Genomic DNA, 18313 nt, shown 5'->3' with positions numbered 1-18313 from the left:
ACAGCTTGGGGAGTTAAATTACCACTTTACAGATGTTGCTACATCACTTCCTGTTGAGGAAAATGAATCGCAAAACACCCCACTGAATAATATACTTAGAAATTCAAATTCACCTACATTATCTACAGTTGCAACTGATTGACAAATTTCATGTCACTGAATTTCATTAATTTGTTTCCATATCCAAATAATACAAAATAATTGCAAAGTAGCATAATCGATTTGTACAAGACGGTGAAGTGTCATGAAGCACTGATACAAATGCTAACAATAATAATACAAAGTATAACACATGTACAGTAAAATGTACATGTAAAATGAAAATTAAGTAATACTAAACACTTTTATGCCGCCAACATAAAGGAAGTACACATGCATACTATACTGTACTGCTGTCGCTGCCAGATGTCAGCGCTGTGTGTACCTGTACGTATGATGTGATTTTGACTTCGCGTGCACACAATCCAGATCTATTCATTACATTCACGTCTTCAATATTCACACTTCTCAGATAATGAAATCTAAGTGCTACTACTTTCTCAATCAAAGTGGATCATCTAATCAATATGAATTTTACCCTATGATTACTAGACCCTGCAAGTTCGAACACCCAAACGAAGTGAGTATGAATTCTCGTGGCTGCGAATGCGCACGCGTATAGAGAGTCAGTGGATCAGTCAATTTTCCGACATGTTTGTTAATTTACAGATCAGCAGTTGCGATCTTAACAAATTTTCATTTGTAGAGGGCGACAAACTGAAGAAACTCAAACCTGAGCCTTCACCCCTCTGAATAATATCTTTCTTTAATTTATAGTTGTTCAAATGTAAAAGTCTAAAAATTACCCGGAGGTCCCCTTTAATACCTGCACACCAATCATTTACAGTATCATAGCATCATACTGACCCCACAGAAGAGATATGTATGACCTCGTTTGAAGATTTTCATCACCTTGGCACGTACTTATCTTCCTTTAAACATCTTTCCTCCAAATGATCTTCGCAGACGAACAAATAACAATTTTTGAATTAAGATACGTTTTTACAAACAAGGTCATAATTGCTTTCTTTGCTGTGTCGACTTTTTCCGTATCTTTATCAATAAGATATTTTTGATTAATCAAACCCAAATTTCGTTGTACAGTTCAACATTCCGTGAGACGCCATGATATTATACATTAAGGAGTCATGCAGATCCTTTACCCAGTGCCTCAGCAATCAAAAGCAAATACCGTTGTCTATTGATCACTTGTAAAAATAAACGTCTATGTCTAATGTTAAGCATCTTTGCTGTCATTTTTCAAAACGTACCATACTGTCAAACCGTGAAAATGATGATGATAATAATTGCAAAAATTAAGTATTTCATGAAGTAAGTATTTGGGTACATTAACTTCTGGTCAATTGTGCATCGTTATATGATTATCTATTTTGTCGTTGGATATTTGTTAATCTGCTATAGATACGAGCTTTGCGTATTTTGATTATTTCATTGCAACACTGCTTCAAACTACGTAATGGATAGAGTTTCCTTATATTCATCGCTGAAAAAACATCAATACATAGGGAAACCAGACGAAATCTATTACTGAAGGTTGATTTTCGAGAGATTTCAACAGTACAAATACGAGACGATCAAACACCACATTATACCCAAGATCTTTGACCTTTTCTCAAATTCAAAGTCCAGCTTGAATTCCTGCTGTCTGAAACATAGATTCACTGCCAAATTTCGCTCAGAACGGGTAGATTTTGCATGTTTGCAGTGCAAGTCTTATCATCCTTAAACAGTCGTATAATCTTACGATCATTCGTCAAATTTACACAAGTTCGCTGTGTTACATTTTATGGGAGCCATTGAAACGAATGATTAACGAGGAAGCACGGGATGTTACCTTTTCATTCCAACACGTAGAGCAATTCCACTATAAAAACAATGAAATATATCGTATATACTCCCAAACAAGACTTCACTATAGTCTTTCACAAGACATTGATTTAATGAATGATGATCTGATAACTCTTATAATCATCACGTATTGAACTCGGAATTAAGCGTGCAGGTTACGAAAAAGAGCACATAAGAATGTTGCAATTAGGTGGCGTGTTGTAAACAGCCCTATATAGCCAACGCAGATAACTATCATTCAATCAACAGTCTTGTCATTCTTCTCCGCCTCGCTCTTTCAGTATGTTAGTTATTGCGACTGATTAAAAGCAAAGAAAACTTGTTTCCCCTCAAGGTTCTGTTCATTTATCCTTTTTTTTCACTTGCCACCTCTTCTCAGCTATTTTCATAATTCGTTGCTACTATATACACATCCTCTCTCTTCCCCTCCTCCTTGATTATGTAAGACTAGAGAGTATATGTAACATCTGTTCGGAAAGAGAAACCCCAATTTTCTCTGCTTTCCCCTCATCTACTCTCTTAGTCCTAGCCTCTTCGTAAGTTATCTTCAAAAGCATCACGTGCAATACTCTCTCTCTCTCTCTCTCTCTCTCTCCCTCCCCCCTCCCCCCTCCCCCTCCCCCCTCCCCCCTCCCCCCTCCCCCCTCCCCCCTCCCCCCCTCTCTCTCTCTCTCTCTCTCCATCTCCTTTGGCACTCTAAGCAAGAGAATGAACTTCTGCCCTAACTTTCCACTCACATGTCCTCTTTCGTCCAAGTAGTCAAGATATACTCTAATACCACGATGGTGTTAACGTTGTATAGAAATCTATCTGATTCGTTCTAAGACAGTCACAACCTTTTTGGAACTCAAGTCTGTCCTCTCCCTTAAAAAAAAAGAATATCCCCGATGAATTATTGTTGAAGAGAAATATTCAGTCTTAAAAAATACACTTCGCGTAAACATTTCAGCGTTTTCATTGTGAAACATAAGATGCATTTTTTTTTCTATTGGGACAAATAAGCCTGTCTGTTGTCTCCATAGATTTCTTCAAATGGGCGAATTGCCTTTCTCACCTCTTGTGTACTTCACTTTGGTAAATAATAACCATCTCCTTTCCTGGCATAAAAAGATTACAAAACTTCTGTAAACAGGTTTATATTGCATTTCAGGTTGCATGGTGGTCCTCAAACTACGGTAGTCTCCTGGAGTAATTGCTAGGTCCTTCGGGTAAATGGCTCCGATTGGTCGTCTGTGAGCAAGTCTTTAACCATTGCCCTGTCGTTATAAAACGAGTAATTTGTATCGCTGTTCAAAGTCACGTTTATCCTTACAATCCTCACAACGGGAGCAGTGCGGGTAAGTTCAACGTAGAAGTAGACTCATTGTAGTCGTTGCCAGTCACATTGAGAAAAGGAATAATGAAACTAGATGTACCTCACCCGAGAACTTATTTCAAGAAACGCAGTGTAACATATTGAGGCTCCAAACTATTATTTATCAGATGATGTAAAGCAAAGTGTATCCGTTATTGTATTTATAAATAAGATAGATAAATTATATACGTAGTAATTGTTTGCATTGAACTGGAAGATTGTGCATCAATCATTTTCTTTTGGGTTTTTTTTCAGTATCTTAATTCCCATTTTCTTTATGTAATATGCACGATTTTGTATGTTTTGTTTTTGAGTGTTTCTTTGTTTGCTTTTGTTTGTTTTCTACGTTTCCTATACTATGTATAAAGTGTTGTATTTTGTAATTGTATGGTGTTTACTTCACGGACTCACAGAAGAACAGCCATTGGCTGAAGTGAGTGACCCGTGGTGAAATAAAATAAACTTAAACTTAAACTTCACGGTATTTGTGGCAATGATTGATACTATATAAGAGTAACTTTCCATTACAGCTTTTGGTTGCAACAGTAAAATGCTCACTTTTTTACTACCCGTTTCCGAGCATTCCTCCTGAAATGGGATACTACCATGTTGACTTCAGCAACAAACGGACATTTTTGTAGAAGAATTTTTTTTTTTTTTTACAGGGAGTATTGGAGAAATAGTAGCAGTACTAATAGCAATTTACTCTACTTTTCATTAAGATTTTAAAAAGTGTAAACGATAACTTTGGAATTGTAATATCCATCAACCATAAGTAACAACAACTTTACAGGAAAAGTTGTATATACCAAATCTAAATGTGAGTGAACAAAATGGACGTGAAACAGTTCGAAATGGACCGAGTTCCACCGATTGAAATGGACACATGCACAGAACACGAAAGCGACAAGAAATAACTAAAATTCCGTTTGACAATGATCATTTAGATGAAAAGAAAAAATGTAAGATTGGCAGGAAAGGTACTTTACCTCAGGCAAATATTTTTTCCTCACTTCACATTTTCAAGAACATTTGCCCTGAGATCTCAACATCCGCTTTCATGTGATACATACGTGTGTGTATTCCTAATGTATTATACCATTGAGGTCTCTTCTTCGACCCTGATTCATTTTCATTTTTCTTTCGCCTTTAGACGGTCTCCTCTTGTTTTGTTTTTTCTCAAGTCACATATACCACGTAGCATATTTGCATCAGCTGGTATTTGTGTTTGCAGCTCTGGGCTTTCGGTACCTGTAACTATTCTATTGAAGAACATTAAGATGAATACTGTGACTTAATGATTTGCTTGCATTTAGCTGCCCCTCTATGCCTATCCCATCTAGTCGTCTGCCGGTTTGTTTCTGGAAAACTGCATGATCCATTGTTTTCCTATCCATCTGAATTTGCCTGTAACATTTATCTATTCTATACTTTGTACTAGTACTTACTATACAAGTTTATACTTTACATTATACTGTAGATACTGTTGATATTTACCAAGTCCTAAAATTGTTAGACTATTTTCCCACATTTTATTAGGGACCTATAAACTATACAAGTTCACTTTTTATTAGGATCCTCCATATCTTTACTTCGTTTAGTATATATATAGTCGTCGAAATAAAGAACAAAAGAAAGAATTGACGCGATCAATGTTTGTTATCTATTACGCTTTGGAATCATCATATAAGTTTGATTCATACATGCAAATAGATTCAAATTCAAATGCAAATGCAAATAATTTTATTTCCATTACAGGAGTACATAATTTTGACAGGAATTTTGAATCACAGAAGCTCCAACAAAGCTTTCTGCTGCATGCACTATCTACTACTTCAGATGCTTATCACATTTTAATGACGTTGAATATACGTATGGTTCATTTATTCTGATCACCGATTACATTAAGATGAAATTTTCATTATCATTCATTGTTATTTTTTGTACACCGCGTGCTGTTATTACGTATACGTTATGTGAAAATATGGAATTAGATTGAAATTGAATTTTAAAGAAATGGCTATTATAAGGACCTGCTCCTTCATAACCCTGACATTCTCACTGTACCGTTTGCAGCGTCTCATTATGCCTGAACATGATACTACTCCGTTTTCCTGGCCTGGGGCCCGTTGCATAAAACTTACCGTTGAATTTCAATGGTAACTACCATCAAAATTAGGCGTCACAGCCAATAAGCATCAAGGATTATAAAATGTACCGCTAATTTGAAGACTTACCGCTAGAAAGGAGCGGTAAGTCCAGCGGTAAGGGTTTTATGCAACAGGGCCCTGGATAGGTATCACTGAAACTCCATTTCTCTTATATGTTCTTTAAATTCTATATAATAGTAATCTTTGGGTCTTGTCCTCCTTCCTTCACCCCTCCCTCCCCTCTGTCTCCCCCTCTCTCATTCCTTTCATTTATTTCATTTCCAACGAAGTATGAACACAGCATGACATTTGCTAAATTATACTAGGTGTTTCAAAAATACATGTGTACATAATTATAAATCAGGTAACACTGTCGTTGATATGAGTAATAGCTGAATAATGTACTTTTTTGTGGAGATGATTTGCATATGAAAGCATAGATCGGTTTCAGTTAATCCATGATTAAACTTAAAGTTAGGTTTCAGACTTTGGTCAAAGTGTAATCCCCCCCCCCCGTACAAAACTTGAACTTTACACAGGATCCAATTATGTGTATGTGAGTGTGTGCTTATTACAGCGACGCTGAACAATGGACATGAGTACGACCTGTTCAAATCGTAACAGGGCAATTACCCCAAGAAGGCAATTACCCCCGGCTAAATACTGGTTAGTGGTAAGGTTAGAGTAAAGATTAGGGTTAAAACTAGGTATAGTGTTAAGAGTTTTAACTTCTTTTTCTAAATTACTTGAAAAGATTGTGTACACACGTGTATTCCGATTCTTAAATGACTGTAATGTAATAGATGAAAATCAATTTGGATTTCGTAAAAAGCATTCCACAATTGCTATTTTACTCATGATAGAGAAAATTATCAAAGCGATCGATACCAAGTGTCATACAGTAGGTATCTTTCTTGACTACTCCAAGGCCTTTGACACAATGAACCATGAAATATTATTATACAAATTACAACACTATGGGATTCGTGGGAGGGCCTTGGAGTGGTTTAGAAGTTACGTTACTGGAAGAACTCAATTTGTTAGTTTGAATGGCCATGTGTCCAGTTCGCAGCCTATAACTTGTGGGGTACCGCAAGGATCCCTTTTAGGTCCTTTATTGTTTATTCTTTATATGAATGACTTTCGCAGTTCGTCCTCTCTGCTCTATTTTCTACTTTTTGCCGATGACACCAGTATTTTTTATTCAAATCGAAACCCTCATGTTTTACTGAATACCATAAATACTGAATTAAAATCAGTATCTAAGTGGATTCAGGCTAATAAATTGTCATTGAATTTGACCAAGACAAAATTTATGATTTTTAGCAATATAATCAATATTTTACCGGGTAAGTTGGTTGTAAACGACATAGAATTGAACCAGATGGAATATATAAAATTCCTTGGTCTTTATATTGATTGTAAGTTGACATGGAAAGTTCATGTTGATTCTTTGCGTAAATTATTATCAAAAAATTTAGGTGTTATGTATAAGTTAAAACAGTGCTTTCCTAAACATGTTCTGCATTCATTGTATTCTACTCTATGTTTGCCTTATATAGGTTATATAGGTTATGGAATCCTGGCATGGGGAAACTGCTGTACAACTAGACTTAATTCTTTATTATTGATACAGAAGAGAGCTATACGGATAATTAACTTCGCCACATTTTTCGAACACCGGCACTAATGTCTTATTCTTTTCCAGTAGAACACTTAAGATCCAGGATTTATATCATTTTAATATCGGGTCATTTATGTATCAATTAAACTCAGGTGGTCTCCCTGATGTGTTTTCTTCGATGTTTGTCAAAAATACTGAAGTTCATTCTTACCCTACTAGACAAAAATATTCTTTTCATCTTTCTCCTGTACGAACCGTATCTGCTTTAAAAACAATAACCACTACAGGACCTAAATTTTGGAATGAGTTGGATAGAGAAATAATCCAATCTCAGTCTCTTTATTCATTTAAACATAAACTTAAACTAGTTTTTCTGAATTCATATCTATAGCTATTCTTCAATCCTCCTCGATATTCTCTGTTCATATTTCACATTACTGACATTATCGATTATGTAACATGTGCCTCGCTCGTGATTTCTGTATTATCTCCTGAACTTCCTTTGTACACATTTGGTATCTCTGCTATTGTACACTGCATCTGACTTGTACCTCGCTCGGGTGATCACGCAACTCTCAAGAAGTCTGTGCCGCGGACATTGTTTTCTTTGTTTTTTTTCTTTTTCTTTTTACTTTTTGGCGTTTATATTTCTCCAATTCACAAATTGTCATTCCTTTAATTACATAACCAAGTAAGAAATGATCTCACATCCGCATCTGGGAATCTACACCCTACAAGCAATGCTTCTATGTAGATTCCTCATATTTCACATGTTTTATTGTCTTATAAGCTGTACTTGACAATTCATCCAGGCTTTTGTATTGTGATGTTTATGTTTTATGTATTTGTTGAAATGTGAAATATGGAACAATAAAAAACAAACAAAACAAGTTTGGGTTAGGGTTAGGACTAGGATTAGGTTCAGGATTAGGATTAGTTTGAAAATGTCTTTATCTTATAAGGAAGAGTTTTACAACTAATAGATTAATTTATCTTCTGATCTCTTCCCCTCTCTATCTCTTTCTGGGTTTTTTTTTCTCTCTGTTGACTGAAACTCTATTTTGTTCTCGACCATACCGTACCCTTCCCTCTGTCTGTCTGTCTGTGTGTTTTCTCACAGGAAAAGACACCCCAAACTCGCATATTCGTTGAATACTGACAGAGTTATCAGAATGGCTGTTAATTGGGGCGGAATCGCCGGTATGGTGGTGTTCTATCTACTCATCCTCGGCATCGGTCTGTGGGCCTCGCGGAAGACCAGGGGTAGCAGTAACTCGGAGCGGACGATGGTTGCAGACCGTAACTTCGGCTGGGTCGTGGGTCTCTTTACGCTCATAGGTAGGTTCTCCCTAACTGTTCATATTACCAGGGCCCCGTTTTATCAAAAGATATAATCGATTATAGATTTCCTTGCCACATAGGCTACCATAGACTTACCATGGAAGTTAGCTATTATAACCAATCATAATTCTTCATAAAACATGGCCAGGATACCCCTTCTGCGCTGAGATATTGTTTTAAGAGTTAACATGCGCTGCTAGAATAACATGCAGGGATGTTGATGTGGGAGCGTACTGATAGAATGAGAAGATGTGAAGTGAGATGTTAGTGAGCGAACAATCAGTTCGGCGTTGAAGTCCATGCTCGTTGTTGACTTCATAAATTAATTGTAAGTACACGGCCATGCGCAGCAGGGCGGGGGGGGGGGAGGAGGAGGCAGGAATTTTCACACTTCCAAACAGGCCTAAGTGTGTGTTACATTTGGTAACATATCGCTAATGTTAGGTTCTATGATATTTTGCCCCTCTAATTTGATCGTAAGAAATTATGCACTGATATGAAAAATGATGGTATTAGCAATACAACAACCCCGGAGTATAACCCATGCTGCATCATTTATTTCTTAGTTTGTATATAATGGTATAAATGAAAGAAGTTACATTACTAATTTGCTCGAAGACTAATTGCCAGACCAATACAATCGATGCACTATTGCCGATTGGGATTCTTAATCCGATGTCAGCATCGCCAACGTCTTGTAGCATCTTTGTTGATATAATTGTCAAGAATTCTGTGTTAACCTTTGTTTATTGTCAGACAATGTAGATTCCATTTACGACTTCACATGAATCATATACTTGTGTCTAATTGCGTAAATGATTATTATCGTGAAAGCGACGATACACACTTCTTTGTTTCTCTTTTTAACTTAACCCTTCGTAAGTGACAGGTGTTAAGAGAATAGAAGGGATTCATGAGGTGAAGCCTATGGAACAAGGAAAGGGTTGTAGGTTGAAGTGACGTAGGTACATGTATTATACTTTACACGGGGAAAGAGATATTGCCCCTCCCCCCCCCCTAAAAAAAGAATAAATAAATAAAAAGATAAATAATAATAATAATAATCAATCAATCAATCAGCTTTGATCGCAAACTTGTCATCATATCCCAACGTTTCAATAGAGGTGCAGCTCAGGCACTGAGATTTGATTTCTTTCCAAACTCCTGTCATCGACATATCTTTAAATCTAATAGACAGAATAAGAAGATTGAAGACACGATCTTACGATGATGTCATCGAGTTCGCCCGCTGAATCAAACCAATTCTGCTCATACCACAGAGAGTGCATTACTAGACATATTGTACTCGATACGTACAGCAGTATTATAATTACTCCTACTATACTACTAATTCGAGGGCATCTATTAGCTTTTGATAGGCCAATAATGCTACCTCCGGTTCCATAAACATAGCTGCACCTCCAAATCGGTCTATATCTTGCTTATGGTTCGGTCACAAATGCCTTTACGAACTGCTACGAACGGCATAAGAACGATTTTCAGGCCATTTCGTAAGATCTTCTTAAGAAGGCCGTACGAAACCAGCGTTCGAAGACCTTTCTTAAACCGTTCGTTAAGTTCACAGCCTGGTCGATGGCCTTCTCCAAGATATCTTTCCACATCGTACGAAACCGTCGTTTCGTTAGGTGGCCCTACGAACGTCGTAAGAACAACGTAAGAAGCACGCAAGATTTTTGATAGACTTCGTGGGGTCGCGAGACAATTTTAGAAGCCTCAAATTCTTGAGATGATCGTAAGAACGCCTCAAGTTGTTCACAGAAGACTTTTATGGCGTTCGGAAGAAAGCCTCGAACGAAAATTCGGCGTTCATACAAACGACACATAACCTTCATGAGACGTTCGTAAGCTGCTCGCAAGGAGTACGTCCACAATTTGTGTTTGTTGGGTTATTATAGGGACTTTAAGGCAAGGTTCTTCATTAGCATCGGGACCGCATGCCGCGGTAAATTTTTTGATAGTTAAAAGATCTGACACGGCATCCACGGCAGTCATGATTTCTCACATTTTGCCTATCCCGTCTCACCGCGTTGTCTCACGTCCATCCCACTTTGTACACACAAGGCCTGAAACTTGACATTAAAATAAATTGAACTTGAACTTGTACAGTTCAGTTTGCCGCGCACAGTGTCCCGCTAATCATCTTCCTCCTACGGACCTTGTCGGACACTCTTGACAATCCATCATGATTATGTTTCCATTTGCTTTCCACCAGTTATCCATTGACCATGCACAATTCACTTTCTGCCCTATAGCAGAGTGTGAACCTGGCTGAATAACTTTAAATTAATGATCAGGCAGAGGTGTTAGATTTACAGATTGGGAGGGGGGGGGGGGGTTATTGATGTTGAACAAACACCCCCCCCCCCCCCATGGAAATGGCAAGGTTTTACGAAGTAACAATAATATGGCAAGTTGTCAAGTGATGATATTACCAATTATATAGACTTGTGAAAATCAGCGAAGCTCACAATTTCCCTTCTTTTCATTCGACGCTAATCAATTAATTTACACTGTTGGGCTTATCAAATGTTATTTTTCTGACAACTTATAACTCATCAAGAATGATAATTATTGTCCTTTAAGGTTTGTGCATTGCACTGCAATAGTCCTTTGGCTGCTTGAAGCCAGTTGTAACTATTTTATGGTTTCCTGTCCATAATTTGGAACGAGATATACCTTTACCATAATGATGGCATAAATCAAAATAGCCCTGTCGAATGAATTGATGTATTTAAATTTCTAGGAATAAGATGGCACAATGGTTCACGTCCCCGACCTGCCGGGCTGCTGTGTAGTTTGGAGCGCTTGCTTTGTTGCCGCTTGTGATTTCGTAGGGATCTACTCAGCGTCATTTGTTATACAGCAACAACAAACATTTGAGGCCGAACCCTGCATGCAGGTGACTAATTACCATGCAGATTGTCCTTAATCAAATCTTTGTCAAGAGAGTGGTAAATATGACCCCTAACATAAAGCGCGCCGGAACGCTTTTGTTTTTGTTGTTGTTGTTGTTGTGTTGTTGTTGTTTGTTTGTTTGTTTGTTTTTTGAGGGGGGGGGGCAAAATCTCGACGGGGGCACATTATGTGACGGTGTGAAATCCTCAGCAAGAGAGCGAAGCGACCGAGCGGGGGTACGGCGGTAGGGACTTTTTGTAAAAACAGAGTACACAAAGCGCATTTATAGAGCATTTAAGGGCAAATTTCTAGGAAATTACACATAGTGGAAAAAATTTAGTGCGAAGGACTATGATCATAACATACGGGGGTACATCTATGTGACGGTGTGAGATCCTCGGCGAGGGAGCGAAGCGACCGAGCAGGTGGAGGGTATGGGAGGGGGATACCTCCCTCCCATGGTAGGGACTTTTTATAAAAACAGAGTACAAAAGTCGCGCTTATAGAGCATTTAAAAGCAAATTTCTAGGAAATTAAACATAGTGAAAAAAAATTGGTGCGAAGGACTATGATTATAACATACAGGGGTACATTTCTATGTGACGGTATGAGATCCTCGGCGAGGGAGCGAAGCGACCGAGCAGGGGGGCGGTACATGAGAGGGGGATATCCCCCTCCCACGGTAGGGACTATTTGTAAAAACAGAGTACAAAAGTACATTTATAGAGCATTTAAGGGCAAACTTCAAGGAAATTACACATAGTGGGAAAAAAATAGTGCGAAGGACTATGATTATAACATACTGGAGTACATCTATGTGACGGTGTGAGATCCTCGGCGAGGGAGCGAAGCGACCGAGCAGGGGGAGGGTTTAAGGGGGGGGGGGGATACCCCCCACCCACGGTAGGGACTTTTATCAAAAAACAGAGTGCAAAAGTCGCGCTTATAGAGCATTTAAAGGCACATTTCTAGGAAATTAAACATAGTGAAAAAAAAAACAGTGCGAAGGACTATGATTATAACATACTGTATAACATACTGGGGTACATCTATGTGACGGTGTGAGATCCTCGGCGAGGGAGCGAAGCGACCGAGCAGGGGGATGGTATGGGAGGGGGATACCCCACTCCCACGGTAGGGACTTTTTGTAAAAACAGAGTACAAAAGTCGCGTTTATAGAGCATTTAATAGCAAATTTCTAGGGAATTAAACATGGCGAAAAAATAGTGTGACGGACTACGATTATAACATAAGGGGGTACATCATGTGACGGTGTGAGATCCTCGGCGAGGGTGTTGGACGGGGTATCACGGTAAGGACTTTTTGTAAAAACAGAGTGTAAAAGTTGCGTGTACAGAACATTTTAATTCAAATTTCTAGGGAATTAAACGTAGTAAAACAAACATCACTGCGAAGGACTATCATCATAACTCATGAAAAGTGTTCATTTTACTATGTGCGGGCAGAGCGAGCGAGCCACTTTCACTTTGCCATTCGTCTGAAATGTATTCATTAAAAGCTTAAACGTGATCGTATTGTTCGAGTAATAGAAATAATTCTTATATTGCCAAAAAGCATAGAAGAAAAGGAAAATGTAAGGTTTACTAAAGGTATGTTTCAGGGGGCACACTCGAGGACGCGAGGCTGCCATCTATACACTAAATTTTAGTAAAACATTTTTAGTAAATATTAGTGTATAGATTAATGTATAGATATTATAATTTATCATAATGTATATTGATAATGAATTATAGGGGCGAAAATTTTGCATTTTCATTTATGAAATTGACAAATTTTGGACAAGAAAAGTGCCTTTATTGTTCATTTTGGTCTGTAAATATTTGGTTAATTATTTGTTACAGGGGGCTGGGGGGGGGGGGGGTCAAGTGCCACCCCTGTGGCCCCCCCCCCCCCCCCCCCCTTTCCGGCGCCCTTGCCTAACATTCAGTGCCAACTCTCCCTCCGTGGAATGCGGAACATATTTTCAATAGTAACTTTGACTTCTTATTTCTCCGGAAAATCACATTCGTTCACTCATTTTTCCATCTCCGACAGAAACATATGAACACGAATTCTTACAGAAAATAGGTGCATTCTTATAACTACAAATCTATAAGTTTCCACAGTATTTTGAGTACACGAAAATGGTGGGGGAAAAAGGGGGATGCAATGCCTGTATGGTGCATTCGATCCCCCCCCCCTAAAAATACCCACAATGATAAAGGTACAAAATTAAATCAACTCATCTGGACTTACTGTTTTAATTCCGAGAACGGTTTCACGTCTGACCCTGGACACTTCATCAGCTCGTCTGATTTGATGGCGGGAAGACGTCGTTGCCAATCGGCGCAGATGCACTACCGACTTTATTGTTCGGAATCAGTCGTAGAGGAATTCTCCGGATGACAGAGCTGTACACCCGGGAGAGGTTGTGTCGCAGTCCCCCACCCCTATCAAGGGAGAGGTTTTCGGAGTTGACGTAGACGGCTTCCCGGACCCCCCTCTCGAACCACCGAGGCTCCTTGTCTAACATGCGCACATCTTTGTCATTGAAGTTGTGACTTCAACCTCTCCCGGGTGTAGGGCCTACATCTCTGTCATCTGGAGACTTTCTCTCCGAACATTGGTAGTGCATCTGCGCCGATTGACAACGACGCGACGCCTTCCCACCATCAAATCAGACGAACTGATTAATCGTCCAGGATCGGACGTTAAACCGTTCTCAGAATTACGACAGTAAGTCCAGATGAATTGATTTCATTTGCTACTTTTATTGAACGTTAAAGCGGGATCAAAAAAAAAAAAAAACCTCAATAGAATAGCTCAATTACACTTATCAATGAAGAATAGAAACCTATAGCAAGCTTTAAGCACACACCTCAGACAAATCACTATTTTGCTGTTAGGCAGAAAAGAGAAAGATGAAAAGGGAGACAAATGAAACAAGTAACATGGTGAAAAAATTACATTCATGGTCGATGGCTAGACAAGAAGTAATGGTTGGTCGGAGCCGCTGAGATGTTAAAAGAAAATTGAAAATTTGGTGTTCCGGTCCTTTTGTAACCATTAAAGGTCCTGTTTGTCTTTGGGAGCAGTGATTAAAAAAAATGTTCAAGATATCACTTTTGATGCATATCATGTGTAGGTCAGTGATATCACAAAACATCTTACCATATAAAACTTTTGCAATAAAGGCTAAAATATAAGGAGATATCACTATTTTTCTCATTAAACCATAACTGTAGTCGGTTTAGTCTGGAAACATTTCTATTTTATAACTATTCACATTTTGTATATTTAACAATACTTAACATCGATTATACTGGTTCAAATTTTTTTATATTGGTTGTTTCTATCCCAAACTCACATTCTAGAATTTTCTAGAACTTTTGTTTCATCTGCAAATGGTAAATCATGCCTTTAACGCGTCAGCAAGGTATGTCCAGTTTCATAATGTAAATAGATAAAACGATAGCTTTGATGATCAGACTCGGGTGATTTTTTTTTCTTTTGTGTCTACTAAAAAGAACGTTCTTTATATTTATCTTGAAAGAATTCGAACACATACAATATGAGGAAAATGCTAATATATAAATCCATAAATGGCAAAATACAAATTAGGTGAAACATTCATCTCAATATATGAAAACTATCCCGATATGATTTTTTTGTACAGGTATTTAATGGTCAGTTTACAGTGGTATTGTAAATGCATAAAACATTAGCTTTATTTTATCATTATCATAAAACTTAGAGAAGCCACATAAGAGTAGGCAGCAAGTCAGCAAAGGAAACATCATAGGGCCGAAGCATCCGGGGTGCCGGCCCCTCCCTCCCACTTTTTTTTTTTTTTTTAGGGGGGAGGGGTAGGGGGTTGCTGCTTTTCTGGCCATGTCACTACAGAAGTGTCACCCCAAAATGCAAAAAAAAAAAAAAAGTCCAAAATTCCAAATTCCAATCGATTAACGCCGGAAGTGGCATCAGAAAATATGGCAGCAAGATGTCCCCCCCCCATCATCCCCAAGTCCATGCTCCCAGAAAGTCGGTCCCCTCACTCTGAAGGTTATGGTAATGCAAGTGGCAATGGGTGTAATTTTGTTTTTCTTCAGCCTGTCAGGATAACATAACTTAACTTTGGACGGTCGGACATTTTTGGGACTCAAAACATGACGTGTGAGAAGAACACAGCGTATAGAAACCACAAATCCAACAGGGACTTCCCGGCCCAAACCAGGCCTCCTTATGAATTGGACGTTTTGCCCCAATTCCTTACAGAAAAAAAAACACAAACAAACAAACAAACAGACAAACAAACAAGAGTTAGTGTCTTCGAACGACTTCAGTGGGTATAGGGCAATTACCCCTTGGGCAATTACCCCAGACTTAGTTCCCCTGACCCTAACCGTAATCCTAATCCTGAACCTAATCCCAACCGTAACCCAAACTTAATCCTAAACCTACCCCTACCCCTAATCTTTACTCTAACCTTTCCCTAAGCGGTATTAAGGCGGCTGGTGGGGGTGGGGGGAGTAATTGTCCGGGGGGGGGGGGGGTAATTGCCCTGAGACGCAATAAATGCATGAGCCCCGTCTCAGGGCGTTCTTCACCCGTGCTTACATTCCTCTCCTTGGCCAATCACATTTACAGATACGCTGAAAATGGAAGCATTTCACATCATTGTCATAGCAGTAGCATGTGATTGCGTTGAATGTGCACGTGTGTAATGATATAGGCATGTGGGCCCAATTACCTTTAAAGGCGTTTGAGTTAGGGCTGCAGTTTTCCCTTAAAATTATTTTATTTCTCTTTTCTTAAGGATCGTTGAAGAAGAAATAAAGGACGTATAAGTCATGAAATCAGCCACATATTTTACAATCAGAGCACGCCTATTGTGATACCGTTCAACCCAAAGCTCGATGAGTGTGACGACTGTTAATACAAACTCTACACAGCCCTGTACACGCTGCGCAGAAGTCGCCGTGAGAAGCACGGCGTCTGGTCGGGCTTAAAAGCTCCAGTCACATATTAACACGGGTCCTCAAGGATCTACACGATGATCCGGGGAGTTCCGGGATAGTTCCGCCCTGAATGGAGCGTCAACGAGCGTAGATGACTGTACACTCGGTATCATAACGGCAGCTACACGGATAAGGCCGGAACAGCACGGCATCTACACGGCGCTTACACGGACCAATACGGCAGCTACGCAGCGGCCACACGGACCATCCGGGATTGCTCTGCCATCACGGCATGATGCCGGATGTTTTTGACCTCCAAAAGTTGCCGTGTTGGCCTCCCGGATGTCCAAGGATGTTCAAGGCGTCAAGACGGATCTCTCCCCGGATCACCCGGATCAGATCCGGGGTGATCCGGGGAGAGATCCGTGTTGACGCCTTGGGCATCCTTGGAGGTCCGTGTAGGTCCGGGGACGTCCGGGAGGCCTACATGGCAGCTTTTGGAGTTCAAAACATACGGAGTCATCCGGGGACTGCCGTGTTGGCAAAGCAATCCGGGATGGTCCATGTGGCTGCCGTTTAGATGCCATGAAGGTCCGTGTGGCTACCTGGCGCCGTGAGTATCATTGGCTATCCGTGACGTATTTTTTTTCACATCAAAATTTTCGTCTGCCGGCGTGGTACGTGTCGCTGCCTTGTTGGTCCGTGTAGCTGCCATGTTGGTCCATGTAGACGCCTTGATGGCCGTGTAGACGCCTTGCTTTGCCGGCATGGACCGCGTAGTTGCCGGGTAGGTACGGCATGGTCCGTGGAGGTCCGTGTAAGCGCCTTGTGGATGCCGTGTGGATGCCGTGCTGGTACGGCCTCATCCGTGTGGCTGCCGTGTTGATACTGTGTGTACAATCATAAACTCTCGTTGACGCTCCATCCGGGGCAAAAACTAGCCTGATCTGAGGATCGTCATGTAGATCCTTGAGGACCCGTGCTTATTTTGTGACTGGGGCTTAATATATAGGGAGAGTTCATAGGATTTGTGTGGCGCAGCGCTGGTCACCTGACTGGATCGCATGGCGATTACGGGGAAGATTCATCCCGCAAGCGTCTTAACAGACACCTTAACACCTAACAGGCGTCTTAACAAACACGTGACAGCCTCCGGCGAATCGCCGGAGGTTCCCCCGCCATTACCCTGGTCGATCGCAGGGTAAGATTTCTCTGGAGGCTCTCTCGAGGCTGTCCACTGTGTTTCGTCTTAACAGACACAATCTTCTATGGAGAACAATCTTCGACGGAGGCTACCCCGAGGGTACCCTGCATGCGTTTTGTGGCCTGTTAAGAAGGGGCTTTTTTTTCCAGAACATGTGCAGATAAATGTTATTCGCAAGAACTGCCACGTTTATTTCAATGTCATGTACATAAGACGACATGTTGCCTAATGACAGAACAACAGTCGACTGTATTTCCTCTTACTTGATATTTAGAAATGTCTTCGTCTCTTAGATGTTGCACTCAGGTCATTACGATTATACGTTCTTGCTCAAATGTGAGAATTAAAGTTTTAATTTGAGGACTACCTCGCTGATTAGAAGTAGGTCGATATGTACATTTTGATTGTATGATCTTGGTGAATCTTTGCCCTTTCCAGTTCAGATCAACAATAAAATTTAATGCTTAAGACAACAATACTGGAATGCCATCCATAATGTTCAAAATAAATATACATAGCTCTCTTCTGCTTTTTTCCCTCTCATACATTCGCCTATGGCTCTCTTTGATCTCAACTCGGAATAACGTACAAGAGACATGCGTGTGCTAAAAAAAAAAGAAAAAAAAAAAGAAGGAAAAAGTCGTGGCATGTATCCCATTCACAGTTATAGCTGTTCAATAAAGATAACGGTGGATTAGTATTGGTAGTACGGTCTGTGAATGACCGGTGCGGTACCTTGTTATCGCGAATATGATCAAGAGACAACTGAACTTCAAAAGAACGAAGAGGCGCATAAAACACCAGAATAGGGGATAATAACAATGAAGGCCTGTCTGCAGTTGATTTTGATATCTCCGC

The 18313-nt window shown here is 39.8% G+C and overlaps 1 protein-coding gene across 1 annotated transcript in view; it reads left to right on the top strand.

Annotated features, from left to right (window-relative positions):
* The first annotated feature begins 8208 nt into the window (after nucleotides 1-8208).
* LOC139723705 (high affinity choline transporter 1-like) overlaps nucleotides 8209-18313 on the top strand; it is a 28928-nt gene continuing 18823 nt past the window's right edge. Inside the window, exon 1 of the mRNA XM_071634927.1 lies at nucleotides 8209-8374. Coding sequence (XP_071491028.1) covers nucleotides 8209-8374 — 166 coding nt within the window. The remainder of the gene's footprint in view (nucleotides 8375-18313) is intronic.

This window comes from Diadema antillarum, unplaced genomic scaffold (genome assembly GCF_040938485.1).
Source record: "Diadema antillarum isolate AM-2024a unplaced genomic scaffold, OU_Dant_1.0 scf00000197, whole genome shotgun sequence".
NCBI classification, from domain to species: domain Eukaryota; kingdom Metazoa; phylum Echinodermata; class Echinoidea; order Diadematoida; family Diadematidae; genus Diadema; species Diadema antillarum.
This window is presented reverse-complemented; position numbering and strand designations above follow the sequence as displayed.